Raw genomic sequence first — 21,658 nt, forward strand, 5'->3', positions numbered from 1 at the left:
TCTTAGGACTCTTGCACATACTGTCATCTCTCCTGGAATTCTCTTCCTGATCTTTGTCTTTCCGCCTCTTTTAAAATACGTTTTACGCAGACTCGTTGCATGAAAGTGTTACCTCATTTTCTCCTTCCGCCCGTGGGAACATGAGCCCCACAAGAGCAGGGTGTATTTTATTCCTTTCTATAACCATGCCTGATACCTGCGTTCAGAACCTTTAGGAATAAACGAATGCAGTCAGAGCCCCTGAAATTACTTGCCCAAGAACCGCTGCAATAGAGGCGTTGTGTCGGGTTCTTGCTCCGGTGTTTCAGTGATAAGGACACACAAGATCGTACCCAGGACAAGGTTGGCATGCAAACGCCATCTCTTTCACAGCTGGTTAAGAGAATGTGGTATGAACGAGGGCTTTATCCAGTTAGGGCCCTAGTCCATTCATGGAAAGAAATAAAACGGTTCCAATTAGGGTGAATGGTTCTGGACAACCATGACCATCAGCTGATTTGTCATTGAGAGTGAAAAATGAGTAACATTTATTTATTAAAAGCACTTAATACAAATTTTCTTATCTGTTTTATCTTTACTTGCTGGGTTGACAGTCAAATACTGTTACACTGTTTCGTCTAAGTAATTGTGACAGCAAAATCTAAATGACAACTAGGTTATAATCATTTACACCCTAGTCGTGGCAATGGAATCATATCCAGTGAGAAAACTGCTTCTACATGTTAACATGTTTTCCCATAGATCAATGAGGTAAGAAATCTTTTTTGAGATAAAGCTTATTCACATATTTAGCCAAAAGAAATAAATGTTGATTTTTTTCTGTGCATGTAGATTGAATAAGGTTGAATTATTTCCATCTCATGAAATAGTGATTTAACAAAACAACAGTTTTTTTTTTCATGTTCTATTTCTGTGTAAAGATATCTACCTGTCGAGCTCCAGATAGCACACGCGTTACTTTAGAAACCCAGATCCAGAAATAAATATTCTTCTTTTAAATCATGAAGTGCTTGGGAAACACGAGGCTTCCCAGTGGTTTGAAAGGATACGTATCTTCACCCGGTATCTGTTTGGGGTCACAGGATGGATACACATAAGTTCCACTGATGGCGTCGACGTTGTCTTGTCCCCCCGTTAGAGACGTGATATGCTTTTGACATGTGTCCCTAGGAGAAGTAAGGCTATAGAAGATCTCACTCGTAGGCTAATGGGCTAAAGGAAAATGGCTGATGAGAAACAAGCAAACCTTAGCAGTGACTGGCATCCAAGACATGGCTAATAGCAAAGCAGGGCCCTCAAACATCCAGGAGGCTTTGCTTCAGGGAACACCACTGCACCAGAAACTGCCAGGTGACAGGCAGCTGCTGTGTCCTGGGGGACACGCTCAGACCCAGGCAGCTCTGTGCCCGCAGACGGGGGCATCTGTGCACCCACGGGAAGCCAGGCTGCCTTAGCAGCAGTGGTTCCTCCTACTCCTTAGGGTTCAGGAGGAGCTGGAGCGATGATGTCTTCTCACTTGTTGTACAGTTCTGCACCTTTCTTGGCGATTTGCCTTTATTATTATGTAACTTGCTTTGCAAAAGTTGACGTCTGCGTATTAAGAGCTCCTGACAACTGGTACTCGGGGCACCTTGAGTATCGATTTCATTCGGGGTGACCCTGTGTCACTAGACCAAATCCATTAATTATAGGGGCTATGTCTGCTTGAATTTCTTTAAGCAATTTTTTTATTTTTCTTTAAGAGGAAAGATGAAACCAAAGTATATTTACGAAAAAAAAAAGTCAGACACAGAACACATAGTCGCGAGTGCAAAGCAATTGGAAACGCCTTTCAGTTGGGAGGTGAGAGCTTGTGCAGGGTTTGGAGATGTGGCTTTTCTCTCATCACACGTGGGGGGCTGGGAGAGAATTCTGGAAACGGGCGTCTGCTCTGGCCTTGTCCTGAGCTCCTTACACCTGCAAGAAATCCTTCCGTTTATTTGCCCCTCAGATTTTCCTTACATAAAATGAAAAGATCAGGACAGAGGGTTTTTTTTTTTTTTTTTTTTTTCCTTCAGAGTTTCTTCTCACTCTAAATTTCTAAAGTTATACGAAAGTGAAAATCTGGCTGACGGCGGTAAAACATCCCAGAGGATTTAGATGGTTTCAGGGCCATGCCCACGTTCCGTCTTATTTCAACAGAAACAAGAGGCAGCAGGAATGCATGATAAACTCTTCACGGAACTAGTGATACGACCGCTGGTGTTCTTACAACGGGAGCCACGCTGTTGTTTAATCCTCACTTTTTTGCCTGTTAGTTGTATCTGCCCTTTACCACTGTCCTTCCCCCATCAGGAAACAAGGCCCACTTTAGGCCTCACTGACTCCTGAAAATAAGTCTTTCTAGTTGTTATTATAAACAGACAAGTGCTGCGGTGACCAGTTTTATATTATTGTGTTCTAGAGACCGCGTCATTGGTTTGATGATGACTGCCTGTGATCTCTGTTCCGTGACAAAACTGTGGCCAGTAACAAAACTGACGGCAAATGATATATATGCGGAATTCTGGGCCGAGGTACGTCTTTGATTTTTATATGGACATAGATAACATCAAGAAATGAGAAAAAAAAATGGGAAATCAAATCTATGGATAATTTAGTAACAATGGCTTAGTTGCTAGTTACTTAAAAAACAACAACCCTGTTTAGCATTTATACAGATATAAAGTAAAAGCAGTCATTCTGTTACATCTGACTTGAATATGTAAGTTCTCTGTTGGCCACGGAAGCAGTCCAGGAACTGATGCACTGCGCGATGGGGCAGCACTTTTCCTTCATAAATAACTGATGGATTGTCATTCACTTTATGGGAGCCGCTGGCGAAAGACCTAAGAGGGACCCTCATATCATGGGCAGCATGTACCTATAGCCAGAAATTCGAGAGCCATCCGGTGCCCTAGAAACACGAGATCGTGTAAATATACAAAACAGTTCAACTGCAAATGATGAGTTGGAACAATTTGTGGGGTGTTAATTCAGGATATTCCTGACCTGTGAAACCACTATGTAAATGACTTCCGTGGAGACCTTTTCTTGGCCGAATTATCTAAATGACCAGAAATGTGTCTTACTCCTCAGTGCGCTCTCTGCGTTGCCCATGAGTGAGTAGAACACACTTGTCCTGTTCAAGCGCGTCCATCCACACATGCCTCCATTCCCGCAAGTGCAGAGATTCGTTTGTGTGAAAACCTGTAAGATGTCTGTGCAGGGCGTTTAGTTGGAAGAAGTGAAGGGAGGTTTGGAGGACTGAGAGTTTGGTGGCCGCTGGTTGAAACCCTACCCCTCACGCGCAGAGAAGGACCGAATAAAAGGTGAAAAGCAGGAGCGTGCTCGGCTCGGCGGCCGCGGAGGAAGGGGCTGCCCTGCGGGCTGAGTGAGGCCGCAGCCCGGGGTCGGTCCTCGGGGGGCGGTAGGTGCTGCTCCAGCACGCCTTCCGTTGTGTGCACGATCCTGCCCGGGCTTTTTCTCTATCTGGCGTGTGTCCAAATCCGGTTACTCTCAAGCACTTAGACGTACGGGCTGAGCTGTAACGTCTGACCTGATCATCGCAGGTCACTTGATTTGCGTGTGTGTCTACAAGCGGGCGTCTAGAGTACATTCTGTAACTCTCACGTCAGGACACTTGCGGGACGCTAGCTTATTGTTTTGCAAAGACTTTTATGTATTTAACTCTGATGTAGTTCACACTTTGACACTTATATTTGTGTTCTGAAATGGGAATCACGATGTGACAGCCGTGTAGACTCTCCCCTCTCTGTCCGCACTGGCTCAGCATCCACGGGGATGGGGGGGTGGCTTGAGCTCTCCGTAGGCTCAGAGGTGCGGCCTTCAGGCGCTGCCGGAGGCCCTGGGAGGAAACAGAAATGTCGTCACCAGGGCTCAAGAGCTGATTTCCTGGATGGACAAAAAGCCCACCCTCTCCTCCTCCCCGCCACCCCCTCCCCACTTCAGACCTTCACCGGGTCCTGCCTGGGTCGCTGCCACCGTCCAGCCGCGTTTTGCCGCTGGCGTTCAGAGTCGCCCTGGCGGCGGTGAAGAGCACGGTCTGGGGCCGCGCTGCCGGAGACCCAGCCCGGCTCTCCTCCTGGGAGAGCCGCCTCAGGCCCGTTGTCCGGCTCAGCCCTGTGCCTGGCTTGCCGCGGGGTCGGTTCTGGAGGACTCTGCCATCCTGATGGCAAGGGGTTCCCGCCCCCCAGTCTCTGTCTCTCCAGCTGCCCTGGGAAAGACAGACGTCATGAACGTGGCCCCTAAACGTGCAGGCCGTTCGGGGTCTCAGGCCTCTGGATCCCTTACTCGAGTCTGTCCTGCTGTCATCCGAGCCCCTGACTGTGCCCACACTTTCCTAGGCCTGGAGGGCCCTGTCCCCCTCGGCGCCCCCCCGACCGGCCAGTTTTCCTGCGCACAGACCCCGGTGGTTGTCCTCTTCAGCATGGATCCCTCTTCCTAGGCACATGCTCAAAGCCCTGCTTATTTAAAATCCTTTCATGGATTGGGCTTGCAGAATCTGTGAGCAGGGGGCCTGGTTATTTTCTTCCCCTCAGGACCGAAAAGGAAAAAAGTCTGAGAACCACTGCTGTCCCTACTTAAAGTGACAACACCAGAGCAAACGCTGTACGTCCAGTGCCTTCACCTAAAGACAGGGCTCTCCGAGCTGTCCGTCAGCATTCTCAGCAAGGGTTTAGTCGTTTGTTTCTTAGCAAATTTAGAATGGTTTTGGCTGTTCTGTGCTTCTCATTTCAGACAACAAGCATAATTAAAATAATCAAAATAATAACATAATTAGGAAATGTGAGAGAAGACCAGGGCCTTAGGGAAAAAAAAGAGGAAATGATAGGAAGACGATTTTAACAATCTTTAACCTTAAAAATAAATAAAAGGAGTAAGATTTTTTAAATCTGCCAAATGGGGTTGATGATACCTCATACTGTTCCATGAAGATTGAGTGAAATGATACTGGCGAGCTGCCCGGCCCAGAGCCCGTGATATCATGACTCTTTGCTAAACCTCTACGGTGGTCACCTTATGCTGACCTATGGCCACTTCTACTCTGTCTGAAGCGACGTGTTGTGGCAGGACTGTTTGTTTATCCTGGAAGTGCTGCTGTTCCTCTCCAAAGCCTCGCTTCCTCCCAGCTCCGCACACGGGAAAGGTCCTCTGAGACAGCTAGAGAAGGGCCTTGCGGTTATCTCATGGTTTGTCCTTGTTCACCCATGAACTGTACCTCCTCTCCTTATAACCTGTACCGGCTTCTGCGAAATGAAACCAGGAGAGACGGCTAGGTTTCTGGTAATTCAGTACAGGAAATAAGCATCAGGGCAAAACCAATAAAGCTAGATTATGTCTTTTTGTTTATTATTCTGACATTAGTTTGGCTCATTAGCCAGAAACATTATTCATCTTGAAGAACAGTAATGAGGAATGGGAACAACTCATTCCTATCAAAGTTTTATAACTTTGTAAAATTGAGAGAGCGTGGTTTTCCCTGTTTATCCCAGGGCGATGAGATGAAGAAGCTGGGAATACAGCCTATTCCCATGATGGACAGAGACAAGAAGGACGAAGTCCCACAAGGCCAGGTATGAACGGTGAGGTGCAGTCCAGCCGTTTCCAGCGGTCGGTCCTGACACAGTGAGTGGGAGAAGCATGCGCCGTCCTGCGGGACCTGGAGCCACTTGCCATCTCCTCCTTTGAACTGGACTTTGAGGGGTGGTCAGACCAATCTTAGCTGGAGTTAAAGAATTCACAGCTAGCCTTGTCATCGCCTCTTTCTGCAGATGAAATTACAGTAAATGACAGCTTTTTTTGTTCCTGGAAATAGAGGGGATGGATGAATTTCAATTGCTAATATTTTTGACAAGAAAATAGTCTGTCATCCAAGGGACCAAGGGTATTTTTGGAGACTAGTAATAGATTTTGATTAGGTCCACTCTTCCTAACGCAGTCACAGTATTTTAGTACAGGTTGAGTTTCGTCTCACGGTGAATTGGCATGAATTCTTCTCTTTTCGGGTCTTATTACATAATTTCTGTCCATTGTTGATGTTTTGAGAGCCCGTGCTCCTTGGTAGTTTTGCACGTGTGCACGCGTGGTGTGTGGCATTGTCCTTTGATTAGGGTCATTTTAAACTGTCAGTCTTCACGTAGTCATCAGGGTGTTGTGGACAAATAATTGTAACGTAGAGTTCAGTTTCGGACACATTTCAGAAAACCCACAAGATGACAGTTTGGGTAAGTTCTCAACTGTTCCTGCTGTACTTAAGGCTAATGTATTAACCCTTAGTTCAGAGGTGTGGGCAGCTCTAGAGGGCCCCGCCCAGCGGGAGGCGGCCCCAGCGAGAGGCTCCTCTCCTCCTTGCCCGCTGGGAGCAGTCACTAATCTCCTTCACCAGCTCTTCCCCCGGGAGCCTCGCTTCCCTTCTCCACTAACGGCAGCGACAGGCCTCCCATGCGTGCTGCACACTATTCTGTAGTTTGGTTTTATTTTAACATTGTTTGTGGAACTTTCCCGTGCGTGTAATCACCACTGTTCCTTCCTGTCTTGTGTCTGCCTTTCATGCCACCTTGTGAAGTCCTGCCCCACTCTGAGGTGACAGGAACATAGACCTGCGTCTTCTTCAGTTACTCGATACTTGATTTGTTCATGCATTTGGAAGAGGTGACTTAAGATGGGGAGCTGTCACCCCAACAGGACACACAGGAGAACTGGGACTGTCATCAGAGCCCGGGCTCCGTTTTCATGCTATCTCATTAAGAGACTAGTTTGTGTTTTGCCAACATTCCAGATCTGTTTACAGTATTAGAGAGTTTTAAACAAGTATTTCTGTGATCGGCTAGTATTTTACCACGTATGTTGCCTCTGACGTGATTACCGTGAAGTTATTCTTTGGTAATAATAAAAGACTCCACTTCCCAGTAATTAACCTCTTTCTGGAGATCTTCTGCCCCATGGCATCTGCTAAATATTAATAAGCAAGTCTCTGCCTGAGCTGCAAAGAGGGAGACACATAGGCTTTATTCTAGTGAGATTCCCGAGAGGACAGACTTTACAGCAGGAGAAGGCAGAGAGGAGCCAAGGAGATCTGATTCTTCGCTGCTCTCTGGTGGGATCTCACTGAAGTTCAGGTTTTCAAAGAAATTGGTAAGCCATGGTTTGGTGGCCACTTTATCTTGTGCGTGTTGTCACCCATTAGGGCAGTTACTTACACCAGACGGTGTGTTCTCTGGCTAATCATCCTGCAGGTTTTGGACACCTGGCCTTCAGTAGGTCTGTCTGAGCCAGCATCACTTATCTGCACAGCGGCCCAGAGTAATTCCTAACAAAATCTTCCTTAATATATTTTTGTTTTGTTTTGCGGTTTTTTGTTTGGGTTTTTTTTGGGGGGGAGGGGTGGCGTTTGGGCACGTGGAAGTTCCCAGACCAGGGGTGGAACCTGCACACACAACAGCAACCAGAGCCACAGCCCTGACAATGCCGATCCTTAACCACTGAGCCACCGGGGAACTTCCTGATACATTTTTTAAAGTATCATAGATTAAAAACTTCAAATTCTGACATATTGAGAGAACTGTTGCCTAAGAGAACTCTGGTAAAATCCATGAGACTTGCTGTAGGTCAAAAAAGGGAGGGAGGAGGGAGTTCCCGCTGTGACTCTGTGGGTTACCAACTGGACTAGTATCCATGAGGGTGCGGGTTCGATCCCTGGCCTTGTTCAGTGGGTTAAGGATGCCACGTTGCAGCGAGCTGTGGTGTAGGTTGCAGATGCGGCGGGGATCCCGCTTTGCTGGGGCTGTAGCATGAGCCCTTAGCCTGGGAACTTCTTTATGCCACAGATGCGGCCCTAAAGAGCAAAATATATATACATATATATGTACATGTATATATATATATATTTTTTTGTTGTTGGAAAAAAAAAGGGAGGGAGGAGATGAAGAAAATTTCAGGAAACCAAACAAGGTGCCAGAAGCGAGGATACCTGACAAACAAAACACCCAGCAGTGATTCCTGAGCATCGTGTTGGCACATGGTCGTCCAGGTGGAAGACCAGCTGCTTTGACTTGGAAATGCCTAACGCTTAACGTTCTAAATCTGACCAGAGATAAAGAACAGAACTTGAATTATAACTTGATTGATCTATGAATCCAATCCCGTTGAATGTTACCCTTGGGTTTTAGATTAGCTTCTTTTTACAATTAAACTGTTGTGTGTTTTACTCTGTGAATGCATCTTAATGAATTTTTTTTTTTTGTCTTTTTGCCATTTTGGGGGCTGCTTTCACGGCATGTGGAGGTTCCCAGGCTAGGGGTCGAATCGGAGCTGTAGCCGCCAGCCTACACCAGAGCCACAGCAACACCATATCTGAGCCGTGTCTGCGACCTACGCCACAGCTCACGGCAATACCGGATCCTTAACCCACAGAGCGAGGCCAGGGATTGAACCTGCAACCTCATGGTTCTTAGTCGGATTCCTTAACCACTGAGCCACGACGGGAACTCCTGCATCTTAATGAATTTGAACCGTCATCTACAGCAGTGTTCACTGAGCCCAATATTCCAGAGCAAAACTGGAACATTTAGGGGGTGGGGAGGCTTGAGCAGCGGAAAACTGACTTGTGAGGCACGCAGTGCGGGCCGCGTTGCTAACGTGCGGTTCTGTTTCTTGTCTGTGGCTTCTGCGCGGAGGCAGCTCGGATTCTACAACGCGGTAGCTATCCCCTGCTACACCACCCTCACCCAGATCTTCCCGCCCACAGAGCCGCTCCTGAAGGCCTGCAGGTACGTACGGTGCTCCAGCCTCGGGGGGTTGTGGGAAACGGCTGCGCCCTCTATGGAACCGCTGGCTTCACCTCGGCCTACGCGTGTCCTAACCGCCGTTCACAATAAGCAGGCTGTGTGTCTGCGTGTGGAACAAGTATGTGTTAAGAGGATGTGTTCATAAAGTCATTCATTCACCAAAAAGGAACAAGAAGGTGTTTGTTGGACGACTCAGTGCTCTCTTCAAAAAGGCACTGAGCCCTTTGGGGCTGCTGTTTGGAAAGGGGCCCAGCTGAAGCGCAGTGTATGGTTTTAACGGAGGAGGGGCCTCTCGTACAGGATCTTCTTTAAGCTTCTTTTTCCCCCAAAGAAATGCCCGCCATCCGTTGGTCTGTTCTAGCTCGGATCGCTCTGTGTTCTGTTACCACCTTTTCTGAGGGCTGAACTCAGCTAAGAACGTTGGCACATTTTAAGAGTTTCCTTTAGCTTTGAAAGGAAATTCCCTTTGAGGAAGACGAAAGGAGATGAGCAGACAGCCACGCCTGTTGATTCTCTGCAGGGGAACTGGCGCTGAGGGGCCCTTTGTAACCACTCGGCCAGAGCCTCCCTGGGGGCTGGAGCGGACACCGTCCAGGGCCCAGCAGACAGTGGACTGGATGGTCGTGAGCCAGACCAAGGCTTCAGAGTGCCCCATCCTCCGCTGTGGAAACCAGGAGCCAATTGTTTTAAGGAAAGCAAATAAGACTAACAAGCAAGAAGATTTTCCAAAGATCCCACTGTTTCCTGTTAGAGTGATTCTGCTTCTCTGCTCCTGTGGAGACGAACAGAACATCCCAGCTTCTCTTGTGGAGCCACCATGGCCTTAATGAGTAGTTTATTAAAATATGATCTGATTCCTTGAGGGCCGAGCCATGTGGACACTGGAGTGTGCGTGAGGATTCATTCTTGATTGGCTGGAGAAGTGCATGTCCCACCAAAAGGAAATGAGAATATTACATCAAAATCCAAACAGCTTGTTAAAAAAAAAAAAAATTACAGACATTAGTCGAAAGTCCTTTTCTGTCCAAAAATGCTCTGTGCTTTGCACTAAATATTTAGAACTGGCGGAAGGCGCGCTTGCCAGTGTTATCAAGCTCCAGCAGAGTTATTCTGCGGCCTCAGCAGCTTTGATGCATTTTTGCGTCAGGGTACTTGGCTAAACCACAAATCTCATAAGGCCATTTTAATCTTCTTAACACTTAAAAAATTCATCATGTACCATTTGTATCCAAGGCAACACAGCAAAGTTGGTGTGTGTCCTTTCTTCTTTGATTTAGAACATTTCTTTAGGTTCTGGGAAAATGGTGCCTGATGGTATAACAGCTAAAGTGTTAAATTTCTCAGGTTACATTTTAGGGGTTTATTTTGTCCACAAGTGTCTTAACAAGTCCACTTTGCATGAATTTTTTGTTTGCCAATGTCAAGGTCTCCGTCTGATTTTGACTTTATGAGAAAGCAAGACGCAAGATGGGAAAGGGGTGGTCTGTTTGTTTTTTATTTTTCATTATAGATGTGTGTGTGTGTGTGTGTGTGTGTCGTTGATTGACAGTGAGGTGTTCGTCTCGGCTACCTGGCGCAGTGATTGGGGTACAGATAGACTATTTTTACAGGCGTCTCCATTAGAGTGTATCACGGGAGAGTGAATATAGTCCCTGGGCTGCACAGGAGGGCCCTGTTGTTTATCCATCCTGCATGTAATCGTTTGCATCGACTAACCCCAAGCTTCCAGTCCATCCTGCCCCCGCCCCACGCCCTCCCGCCTGGCAACCGCGAGTAGTCTGTGTCTGTGAGCAGGTTTCTGTTTCGTAGGCAAGTTCATTTGGGTCATGTTTTAGGTTCCACATGTAAGTGAGATCACATGGTATCCGTCTGTCTCTTTCCGACGGACGTCACTTAGTACGGGCGTCTCTGGGTCCATCCTTGTTTCTGCAGTTGGCCTTATTCATTCATTCTTGCTTACGGCTGAGTGGTGTTCCCTCGCATGTATGTACCACGCCGTCTTTATCCATTCATCTGTGATGGACGCTGAGGTGGTTTCCTTGTCTTGGCTGTTGTAAGTAGTGCTGTAATGAACGCTGGGGTGTATTTATCTTTTCAAATTACAGTTTTCTCTGGTCATGTGCCCAGGAGTGGGATTGCTGGATCAGATGGTAGTTCCGTATTTAGTTTTCTGCGGAACCTCCATACTGTTCTTCATTTGAGGCTAGAATTCAGTCCCTGGAACACAAATACAACCATGTAACAAGGACATTTCAAACGTTCGTGTTTATGGTGACTTTTTAATATATGACACAGTGCTCAAAACAAGTCCCCTCCCCAGCTTCCAGTGTGGTGCGACAGGGACCCGGCTGCCAGGGGCAGGCGGCTTCTGCCCAGGGTGGGAGGCCTGGCCCCAGTGTCAGTGCCGAGGGTGCCTGCGGTCCCGGCCGTGGTTCCTCCCCTTCCTTGCATCCTGCGGTGCCTCAGCGGGAACCCGCTGGCTCGTTCCTCTTTTCAGTGGAATCCCAACCCATTACGAAGCGCTCTGTCCTGAGCAAGGGTTCCTCTTTGCCTTCGCAGCCTGGGCTGGTGGGACGAGGCCCCAGGCTTTGGGGCCGAGACGCTTCTGAGGGCACTGAACTGCCGTGCTGAGTCGGGGGACAGGCCGGGAGCCGCAGGCTGGTTATTATCAGAGCCACTGGAGTGAAGCAACGCCCAAAGCCACCATGCTGAGCTCTGCCGCTGGATGGCGTGCGTAGGGTTCGAGGGTCCAGAGGTCCGTTTTTAAACAGCCCCTGTCGCTGCATCTTTTCCCCAGGAATAACCTGAGCCAGTGGGAGAAGGTGATTCGTGGGGAGGAGAGCGCCGTGTGGATCTCCAGCCCGCCCGCGGCCCAGGGCACCTCGGAGAAGCTGCCCGTGAAGATTGATGACTGAGGCCGCGGACGCGCTGCCCCGCCCGCCAAGAGATGTTCATCCTGCTTCTTTGACTTTTCTTCCTTTTATTTTTGTGGGGGAACCTACACCTGGTAACTGGGATGCAAACCTCTTCAAGAAGGTACCACCAAGTACGTTTGCCCGCAGATGGCTCCCTGCCAGCCTCCTCTGGGACGCGTCAGAGACGGGGACCAGCCAGGACCACCCTGCAGCCAGAGATCGGCTGTCCTGGTGACTCCACTGCCTTGTGAACCGGCCTTTCTAATGGGCTGACATTGCTGAGGCCTTAACAGAAACGGACACTTATTCTGAAGGGGGTACTTTTCCACTGTGTCTGTCTTTCCAGTGAGGTGAAAATGGTACCGTTAGGATATTGTACGTTGGCTTTAACCCCAGTGTTGCTTTGAGGTTGTTGGTTATAAATAGGAACTTTTACACATTACCCCCGTGGATGTTCGTGTGTGACCTACTTGTGATGAGCGTGAATCGTGCAGACAGCCGCAGACAAGTGTCAGGGTTAGAGCAAGAAGTGGCTTTGTGCAAATCAGTGATGGAAATAGTCGGATGCTCGATTCAGAGCCGCATGAATGGAGGTTCGGTGGACTGACGCGTACCCGTTAAGTTTCTGCCAAAGGGCGTAGACGAGTAAATCGAACACTGAGGAAGCAGGTGTTCCGTCCCCTTGAGGAGCGCTGCATATAAACATCATCGGCACCTCGGCACTCCAAGGACCCGGTCGAAAATGGCAGAGAATGTTTTGGTTTTTTTCTTTATTGTAGTCTTGGCAAATTTCCGAAACCCTACGTAAAGAACAGAAGAGAAACAAAGCATAGGAGCTTTTCTCAAGGGACAAGTTTTAGGGACGCAAAAATGTGAATTTTTAATGATGATTCCTTTCATGTTTTCACTTGATGTTACTGCAACATTTTAGACACATTCAAAATGCAAGATTTAGTCTACAGATCACTTAATTAGAAGGCCATACATTTCCCTTAAAATCAAATTAAAACCATCAAATTCAAGCCTGGAATCTTGCCTTTGACCTGCCTGCCACACGCCTCCCGTCTGTCCCGCCCTCGCGCTGCTCCTCGGCCTTTCGGCCTTTCGCAGCTTCCTGCCCTCGGCAGGGGAGCAGGACTTGACGGGACCCGAGATCAAATATCTACATAGAGACCTGTGGCTGCAGTTTCTTTGGCATCATTTTTGGTAGGCTTGTATCACTCTACTATGTAAATGTTTAAAAAAATTATACAAAGGAATAGCCTGGACCCCTTCCTACAAGGATCATAAGCCAGTCACTTCTGATGCGTATTAACGCTCTCAAGATCTTTAGCACAACGACTCCGGCTTGATGACCGCGGAGGCTGCGCTCAGCCCCGCCCTGAAGGAATCGGAGCCTCGAGAAGGGCTAGGCTGACCCAGAACACAGGGCTTGTCCACTTGTCTCGGAGCAGGAAACTGGAATGTCACTTTTCATAGTCAGTTTTTAAAAATATTCTTTAACTTGTCCAATACTGTACACATTGTTGTTCATATGAGCTTGGTTTTTGCAAAAATTATTAAATCAGATGTTTCTACATACAATATGGTTTATTTGTGTGGTAGCAGCGTGATCTATACATAAACATTGCTCTGATTTTAAAATTAACACCACGTGTTCAGTTTCCCGGTGGGCTTCTGAAAGTTGCCGTCTTCCCTACACGGAGCTCCATCTGCTTGTGTGATTACAGAGCATGCAGTCAAATGAAATAACAGAGAGAGAATCCCACTGTGCCCCCCCCACATGGATGAATGCAGCTGTGCACACACGCGCACACAGATACACACGTATGGAGATACACACACACATGTGGTGTGAGCGAGACAAAGGGCGAGATATAAACACATCTTCCAAAAACAGAAATCATCCCCATTCTTCAAAAACTGATTTTTCACATGGGAACATGTGAGCTGTTTGATGCAGAGCTGGCTGGAAAATGCCCTTTTTCATGTTCGTGTATGCATAGAATTCTAAACAGTTGCACGCTTCCGAACTTTCTGCATCAGAACTGTCACTCAGGTCCTCTGACTGAACTTGGAGACTGAATTACAAGGGTCAAGGAAGCCTCACTTAAGACTGCTGTTTCAATAACAGGATTTTAAGAGAGTGCCTGAATCCTGCTGCTTGACGTAGAAAGCAGTCATGGGAGGGAGACTGTGCATTTGAAGGTTGCTGTTCTGACACGATGATTAGAGGAAAGGCTCTTATTTTGAGGTGGCCAGGGTGAAACTATGTGACCTGTACTTTGAGCGGCAGTTTCCCAAAGAAACGTGTTTGGATTGATTGGGTGGTTGATTTCTCTTGAAATAGTGTCATAATAGGAGCCACGTTTGAACAAAGAATTATTTCCTAAGGTAAACTGTTAACACTGCTTTTACCACGTGTAAGATTTCCTTAGGAATCAGAGTTACCTAAAACCAAAGGGCCCAGGATGCAGTGATATTTCCTTAGCAATCTCTTTTGAAAAACACACAGTTAGGAGTATTTTATGTCTCGGCAGATTTACTTGGCAGACGTGCCTTTGAGTTCCGTTTTGTCTTTTCCCCAGATCTTTTTTTTTTTTTTAAAGGGCAGGTGGTTTTTATTGCCAGGAGTTTTGAGGAGTTTTTCATTAAGGTGGGATTTTATATTGGGCCAGAGTTCCCCTGTTCAGTGTGAATTCGGTAACCAACTCTGAGTGTATGTGGAATGCTTGATTCGCAGAATTTTTTTACTGGTTGTGCTGATTTATAATAGATACAGTTTCACCATCAGATGCAGTTATTCCATTATTGTTCCAAAGATAGTGAATCTATTTTTTTAACTAGAAATTTTCTTGGAAATGCGTGCTAACAACATCATGAAATACTGAACTTGGACAGTGAAATAAAACCCTAAACACGCAAGCAAGCGTCCGATTAAGTAATAGTTAACTGTGAACTAAATCTTGAACACATGCGATGACTGTGGAAAGTAATTCTCTCAAGTGGCCCTTTTTCTGGGGCAGGAATCGGGATCCGTTTCCCAGCTTTGGTTGTTTCTGAGATGCACACGAGAAACCAATCCTGGAAGAGAGACCAGGTCTGAATTATTCAGACACAGCAGAGTCTTCCTTCCTGACGCTTCCCTCCGGGGAAAAACGTCTGTGCCAACTGGTTACAGTGCTGCTCGGAGGGACTTGTCCTTCCGGCAACAAAAACAGAGCTCATTCGGAACTAGATGTGTTCAGTGTAGGTTTCCTCTTTTTAGCATGCTTTTTAGAGGTTTTGTTTCCTTTATTTTATGCCGTCAACCCCAGCGAGTCTTGATTTACTGGTACAGTCACTCGCTCTGGATACGTCTGCACGTGATACCTACGGATACGTAAATCCTTAGCTTCCTGGCTTCTTTAATAGGTTTAGTTTTGAGTATTATGTTTCTGGCCGTTTAACTCAAAAGTTTGGTTTGAGTTTCAGTAGGACTAACATATTCACCAAACCTTGGTCTGTGCCTTCATTTTAAAAGCTGTCATTTTACTTCTTCATTCCTGAAGTCATCGCGTTGCGTTCGTAACTATAGTGAAAAACCCCTGCTCCATCTTACCGAGTTGGATGAATTAGGGTCATTCGTTCCTTAGCAGCTTTCTGTCCTTTATTTCATTCACATGCACCCTGCTGACCATAACCAGTGCACTGTTCAGATCCAGTCTTCTGCAAGAACTTCCAAGAACCGTGACACCATGATGTGATTTTGTTGGCATTTTCAGGTACATGTGCATGATTTAGATTTTGAAAATCACGTCTGTCTTTCTATATTTCAGATGTATTTGCTTTCTACACTTGGCTGATTTTATCCAGGGTTTAATTCTTTGACGACGTATTCATTTAGTCACTTTACCCCTTCTCTCATGAGTATGAATCTGATTTTAAAATCACTGTAAAAAGTAAACTCGCTGAGGACGCCGTCAGTGATTATTCGCGCCTGCTTGTCTGTGGCGCATGGCTGGTGCCGTTTTACCTTTTGCATCAGTATTTATCCTGCGACAGGTTTTGCCAGTTTCTTTAAACACTTCAGTTTAAATTAGTGATTCTCAGTGCAGTACTTACGCTTTTTGTTTTTATCTTTTTATATATATATATATACTGGATATTTTGGTTGTCTGAAGCATTAGATGCATTTATGTGATGATAAAACTAGCGGAAAAGGAAAAGTTTCAGTATTGTTCCGGTTCTAAATTTAAAAGATGGGACAAAGTGAAAGACTAATGTTTCCCAAGAAACACGTCTGGAATCCAAGGAAGCAGGAATTTCTGCCTTCACCCGAATTCTAAGCGTTTCCCTTCTCTGACCAACTGCGAAAGGCCAAGCTGTTCACACCCTGAGCGCTGCCCACTCGGCTGGGTCCAGGTTCGCGTCCCTCGGGGACCCAGGCAGAAACCATCGCGAACCAAGCTTGCCAAGTGGAGAAGTCGGTTTACACACGTCGTTTCAGCTGATGTTTCTGAGGAACTGTGCATGTGGGTTTTATTCCTACTGCAAGTTACATTTCCAGAGTGTTTTCTCTAAAATATCACCATGTCGTGGGCATTGCAGCTTCCCTTTTTTTTCTTTAGTCCCCAGCCCTGTGCTGTTTCTCATATAACCCTACGTAAATGACATATGGGAATATGCTTTTCCATGTGCTCTGTGGTATGATGTATATTCTATGTCTTCATTTTCTGTGCCCACTGAAGGTATAATGGATTTAATGGTAGAAGGTGTTTCCATGCGATGCCCCACCTGTTCACCAGACCCCACCCCGTGACCCATTTGCAAAAATGTGTGTGCCCCAAACACTGTGAAACAGCTACCAAAATTTGTAGGAATGCAGCATCTTGAACCTTTCTGGAAAGAAAAGGTAACTTTTTTTTTTTTAACAAGTCCTTAGGAACTAAAGGCCTCCTCTACCCTCGCCTCCCTCGCCTCGAAAGGCGTCTAAGAGCTCGCTGGTGATCACCTCCTTGCTGACCAGCAGTCCCTGGGGTGACACTCGGGCGACGAACTATCAAAATAAACAATAGGCTAATTTGTAGGGTCCACGGATCTGTATGCAAAGTTTGAATGGGCTCGCTTTTGGAAGGAGAAAGAATTTCAAGTTAACAGTATCCACCGTCATTACAGCTAATGAGTTATAAATTTAAAAATACTTTATATGTATGACATATAAAAACTTTGTAAAATGCTCAAGTGCAATAACTTAAAGAGGTCTTAACTTTGCATTTATAACTTATAAATATTGTACATGTGTGTAATTTTTTCACGTATTCATTTGCAGTCTTTGTATTTAAAAGAAATCTTTACTGTTATGATTGTATAATACCACAAATCATTTACTCTAACCTAGGCAAGTTGTAAATAAATTCATAATTCAAACAGCCAGTATATATGCATATATGGGTGTTACACATTGCAGAATCTCTGTTTTACTTACATGCTTAGAGCCGCAAGAAACCTTTGTTGATATGTAATTATACATTTACAGCATATATATATATATTGTATGATACATGAAATCTATTTAGAGATGTTCATAATTTTAACGGCTATCCTTTGGTGTGAATAATTGAATACAGAGTTTTTAAAAGATCACCTTTCACGCGTGTCGTTTATTCTCCTTTGTGGGGGAGTAAGAGAGCTTTTTGTGTCTTGAGAAAGAGGTGCCGTGGCCTCCTAGACGGTCACGTGCAGACGCTCCAGGCCTCGTCCGCAGCGACACTGAGTTCACCTCAGAGCAACGGGGTAGGTTTGCTTCCGCTCTTTTCCAGCAGAAGGGATGGGACAACCGAAAATATCACATGTTGTAGGAAGATTTACAAACGCGGTTGTGGAATGTTGAAGGTTCAAAGACCGGGGAAGAGAGGCCTCCTAGAAAGACTGATTATAAAACGCCTGCCCCTGGGTGCCCAGGCCGACCCTGAAACAGGCTCCCTGCTGTCGGCGGCCCAGGGACCGTCCAAGTTCACGAGGCCAAGGGCCGGCAGGACTCCGCGGGGCAGGCGTGTGCCCGGGTCCGTGCTGGGTGGGCTCTGCTAGCGAGGCCGTGTTCTAGACCACACCTCACACAATCTCTACACCGTGGGAAGGGTCCTCCCGGCTTCCCTCTAAAACTCAGCTTAAAGAAACTGCGTATTCGGCGCTCTCTGCTTGCCATCAGGCGGGCAGGCAGGTGATAAATGCTTAAGACCCAAAAGTTCAAGCTACATGGTCTCTCCAGACCCAACACAGTAGAGCCACCTTTGGAAACACGCAAAATAAATGCCTCCTGGAAGAAAGACCTGTCTCCCTGTTGAGTGTGGGCCTCCACGGCCTGGTTAATCAGACGAACGTGTAGAAAGGCCTCGAGGGCAGTTCTTCAGCACAGCAAACCCTTCCTGCCGGACAGCTTGCTGAGGGCACAGCGCTGAATATGCTACAGACAGGATGTTTTAAATATCCACTTCCCGTGAACTGCATCAAATGATTACTGTGTTAGAAACAAATTCCGGGGAGTTCCCATCGTGGCACAGTGGAAGCGACTCTGACTAGGAACCATGAGGTTGCGGGTTCGGTCCCTGGCCTCGCTCAGTGGGTTCAGGATCCGGTGCTGCCGTGAGCTGTGGTGTAGGTCACAGACATGGCTCGGATCCCACGTTGCTGTAGCTCCGACTGGACTCCTAGCCTGGAAACCTCCATATGCTGTGGGTGCAGCCCTAAAGACAAAAAACAAAACAAAACCAAAAAACAAATCCCTTGAGCTCCCGCATCCACACGCTCTCTCGCTCGCTGATCTTGCAGATGGGTGTCCTGTAAGCTGGTCTGAATTTGAACCCTTATCCTCATTACGTGGGTTTGCCTTTTCTTTTCTGTTCTTTTTTTTTTTTTTTTTTTTGCGTTTTAGGGCCTCACCTGCAGCTTATGTGGAGGTTCCCAGGCTAGGGGTGGAATCGGAGCTACAGCTGCAGGCCTGCACCACAGCCACAGCAACACCAGCTCCTGAACCCTCTGAGCGAGGCCAGGGAACAACCCCACAATCTCATGGTTCCTAGTCGGATTCGTTTCTGCTGCCCCACGACAGGAAGCCTTTTTTGGAGGGGGGCTGCCTTTTTCCTCAGCCTTACGGTATCCCAGAGCCGTGCAGAGAGCGGCAGTTCTCTGCCCCGTCCCCCCAAGGCCACAGGGACCCTAAAAAACAATGCTGACCAGACAAACATGGATCCAGCAGGTGCAGCGGGGTGCCTGTGGCCGGGGGACGAGGGCAGGACACGGCCTTCCTCTCCAAAGCCTCCTGTCACTTTGCTGTGACTGGCTGTGTCCTTGTCCCTTCCTGCGATTCCCGTCTCAGAGGCACAGTTCCAGGAGAGACAAAAGGGCAACGACATATTTCTTGGCTGAAGAATCCCACATATGGTACAAGAGAGTTTTTAAAATCTTCCAAGGGACACAGAGCTGATGTGGGTCTCGCGAGAGGAAGCCGAGCCTGAGCAAACAGACCCACAGACGCCGGTTCCCCGCGCGCCACCTCCCGCCTCCTCCCTCCGTCGCGCAGACGGAAGCCTCCCCCTCCCGCGCGGCAGGCTTGGATTTCTCCTCAATGGTGTGGACAGGGGAGACCACGAGGGGACAATAAACCCAGGAATTTATTTGAAACGTCAACCTCCAACTTTTTAGTTGGTGGTTGAATACGTTGAGATGACAGTGGCCTTGCTGACATCGTGTCATTCATTAGGTAGAACCCTTGCTCAGAAGGACTTTCCTGTACCATGTAAATGCTCGGCCACGAACAAGAAAGCCAAAGAGTGTAACATACAGAATGACCCCGATACGTTATTATACTAACACACGAAGGAAACATCATTTGCCTGCTCAGCCTCGCCTGAGCTGCAGAGGCCACACATCCACACACCTGTTCCCTAAGCCTTCCAGGTACCCGACTCTGTCCGTGTGAAGTCACCGGACTTTGGGCCCGACGGGCTCTGGCCCAGCTTTCCGCTAACTCTTGCTCATCTCTTACCTGTAGCTCCTGGGAGCTGGGCCCCCACCTTCACGCACTCCAGGGGCGGAGGGTACGTGGCCATCAGTCGACACCACCGCCGGTGTCTGGTGGCTGGAAGGGAAGCCCTGAAGTTGTTCTGAAATCTGGAGCTCTGTCGTTTCTATTCCAGCAGGTGGTCTCATGCCCCGCCTTGGTTCTCTGATGGGCAAGCCGTCCGGGGCGAGCCAAGTGTGAGACTGTGAGGGGGCCTCGCCTCAGAGAGAGGTGGGCCCACAGCAAAGGTTTGCCTTCACGTATTTTTAAGACTGGAAAAGCAGGAGCACAGAGGTTTTCAGGGGAAATGTTCCATCGGAGGGAGGGAGGGGGGCGAGGCGGGGGAGAGGGCTCACCTGTGGGGTGGGGGACCCCCAAAAGGCAACCACAGCCGTTAAAGGGAGACTTTCCTTCCACGGGCGTCAGCAGGGGCTGGGGCTCGGTGGGAGCTGTGCCCTGGCTGCGCTGCTGCCTCTGACTACCGCCCCGGCTCGTCTCAGCCCTGGCGACAGAGTCAGCCTTCTCCAAGGGACATTTGTGTAAAGGCCTTCAGCCTCGCCTTGCTGTCCGCGCGGCCCAACTGACACACCCCCGACGCCGCTCCCCGCGCACCTGCTGCTCTCAGCATCCCCAGGCGTCCACACGCCCCGGGGCTGCTCTGCCATTTCCCTCTGCCTGAAGCTCCCCAACCGCAGCTGTGTCCTGCCTCCAGAGCTGAGGAGGCCCAAAGGTGTTTAAAACGTCACTTCAACTTCACGCACTTTTAAAAATAATTTTCTGTCAATATATCCATTTGCCAACCTTTGGGGGGTCTTTAGTTATTTTGCACAATAAGTGCTCATTTATTTGTTAGCTGAAAACGCGGTACCTGAAAACCTGAAAATGTTTACTTTTGACCAGTACCTCTCCAGCGCCTGGTCTGCTCGGAGGCTCTGTCCCCGCCCCCCTCGCCCCGCTTCGCGCGGGGTCCTCCCACCGCCCCCTCCTCTGCGCGCCTCTCAGGGCTGCGTCTTACCCCTAGGCTGTCTGTCTCTCCTCCACTCAGCATCGGCAGGGAGTAAAGCGTGCGCTTCTGCGGCTTGGCGAAGCAAGAGCGCACGTACTTCCTCCTTCCTTTCTTTCTTTCTGGACGCGGGTGGACGGAGGACGCGCGGACAAAGGACCCGAGTCGGCTGCCAGCGCCTCGCCTTCGCTCAGCCGGGTTTCAAGATGTGCTCCAGCGCCACCTAGAGCTGACACACAAAATAGCACGGCCCTAACCGAAGTGGCTGCGGCAGGGGTTGCAGGGATTCCTTTGCAGACATCTGGCCTCAGGGAAGATCCCTGTGGTTTTGGCAGATGAGTCCATTGTGCTCTTAACGTGACACTTAAATACATTTCTGCTTCAAACAGTTTGTTGAAATATTTAGCAATCGGAGAGCCGCAGGTGGGCTTTTAAGGCTTGATATTGATCTGACCATTGACTTCCTGACTCTGGTGTGTATGGGGTGGATTAATTCGCTGCTGTATATGTGTCCATAAGAATTACCTTGGGGAGTTCTCATCGTGGCTCAGTGGTTAACGAATCCGACTAGGAACCCTGAGGATGAGGGTTGGATCCCTGGCCTCACTCAGTGGGTTGGGGATCTGGTGTTGCTGTGGCTTAGGCCGGTGGCTACAGCTCTGATTAGGCCCCTAGCCTGGGAACCTCCATATGCTGCAAGTGCGGCCCTGGAAAAGAAAAAAAGACAAAGAAAGAGAAAGAGAGAGAGAGAAAGAAAGAGAGAAAGAGAGAGAAAGAAAGAAAGGAAGGAAGGAAGGAAGAAAGAAAGGAAGAAAGAAAGAAAGAATTGACTTGGGAGAAACTTAGGTCTTGGGAACAAATGCATTATTTT

The 21,658-nt window shown here is 47.9% G+C and overlaps 1 protein-coding gene and 1 long non-coding RNA gene across 31 annotated transcripts in view; one reads left to right on the forward strand and one right to left on the reverse strand.

Annotated features, from left to right (window-relative positions):
* PDE10A (phosphodiesterase 10A) overlaps nucleotides 1-17,368 on the forward strand; it is a 568,650-nt gene extending 551,282 nt beyond the window's left edge. For all 28 annotated transcript variants that reach the window (XR_014843433.1, XR_014843435.1, XM_085021693.1 and 25 more), the window contains 4 exons: nucleotides 2,444-2,555; nucleotides 5,535-5,615; nucleotides 8,722-8,810; nucleotides 11,626-17,368. Coding sequence is in view for 26 of the 28 variants with exons in the window: in XM_085021693.1 (XP_084877819.1) it covers nucleotides 2,444-2,555; nucleotides 5,535-5,615; nucleotides 8,722-8,810; nucleotides 11,626-11,743 (400 nt within the window). In the remaining 2 variants the exon portion in view is untranslated. The remainder of the gene's footprint in view (nucleotides 1-2,443; nucleotides 2,556-5,534; nucleotides 5,616-8,721; nucleotides 8,811-11,625) is intronic.
* LOC146405880 (uncharacterized) lies at nucleotides 497-21,001 on the reverse strand. 3 transcript variants are annotated; one of them, XR_014843538.1, is made up of 5 exons: nucleotides 20,800-21,001; nucleotides 19,770-20,056; nucleotides 8,819-12,543; nucleotides 3,993-4,255; nucleotides 1,710-3,886 (listed from the first exon to the last, which is right to left on the reverse strand). It is a non-coding gene; the product is annotated as an uncharacterized LOC146405880 (long non-coding RNA). The 3 variants fall into 3 exon arrangements; XR_014843539.1 differs by lacking the exon at nucleotides 3,993-4,255; XR_014843541.1 differs by lacking the exons at nucleotides 3,993-4,255; nucleotides 8,819-12,543 and having other exon boundaries at nucleotides 497-3,886.
* Nucleotides 21,002-21,658: the final 657 nt, after the last annotated feature.

Source organism: Sus scrofa, chromosome 1 (genome assembly GCF_054392235.1).
Source record: "Sus scrofa isolate SSC_HxYL_T2T_F1_AM1 chromosome 1, Sscrofa_HxYL_maternal_Yorkshire_Landrace_v2.0, whole genome shotgun sequence".
In the NCBI taxonomy this organism is placed as follows: Eukaryota; Metazoa; Chordata; class Mammalia; order Artiodactyla; family Suidae; genus Sus; species Sus scrofa.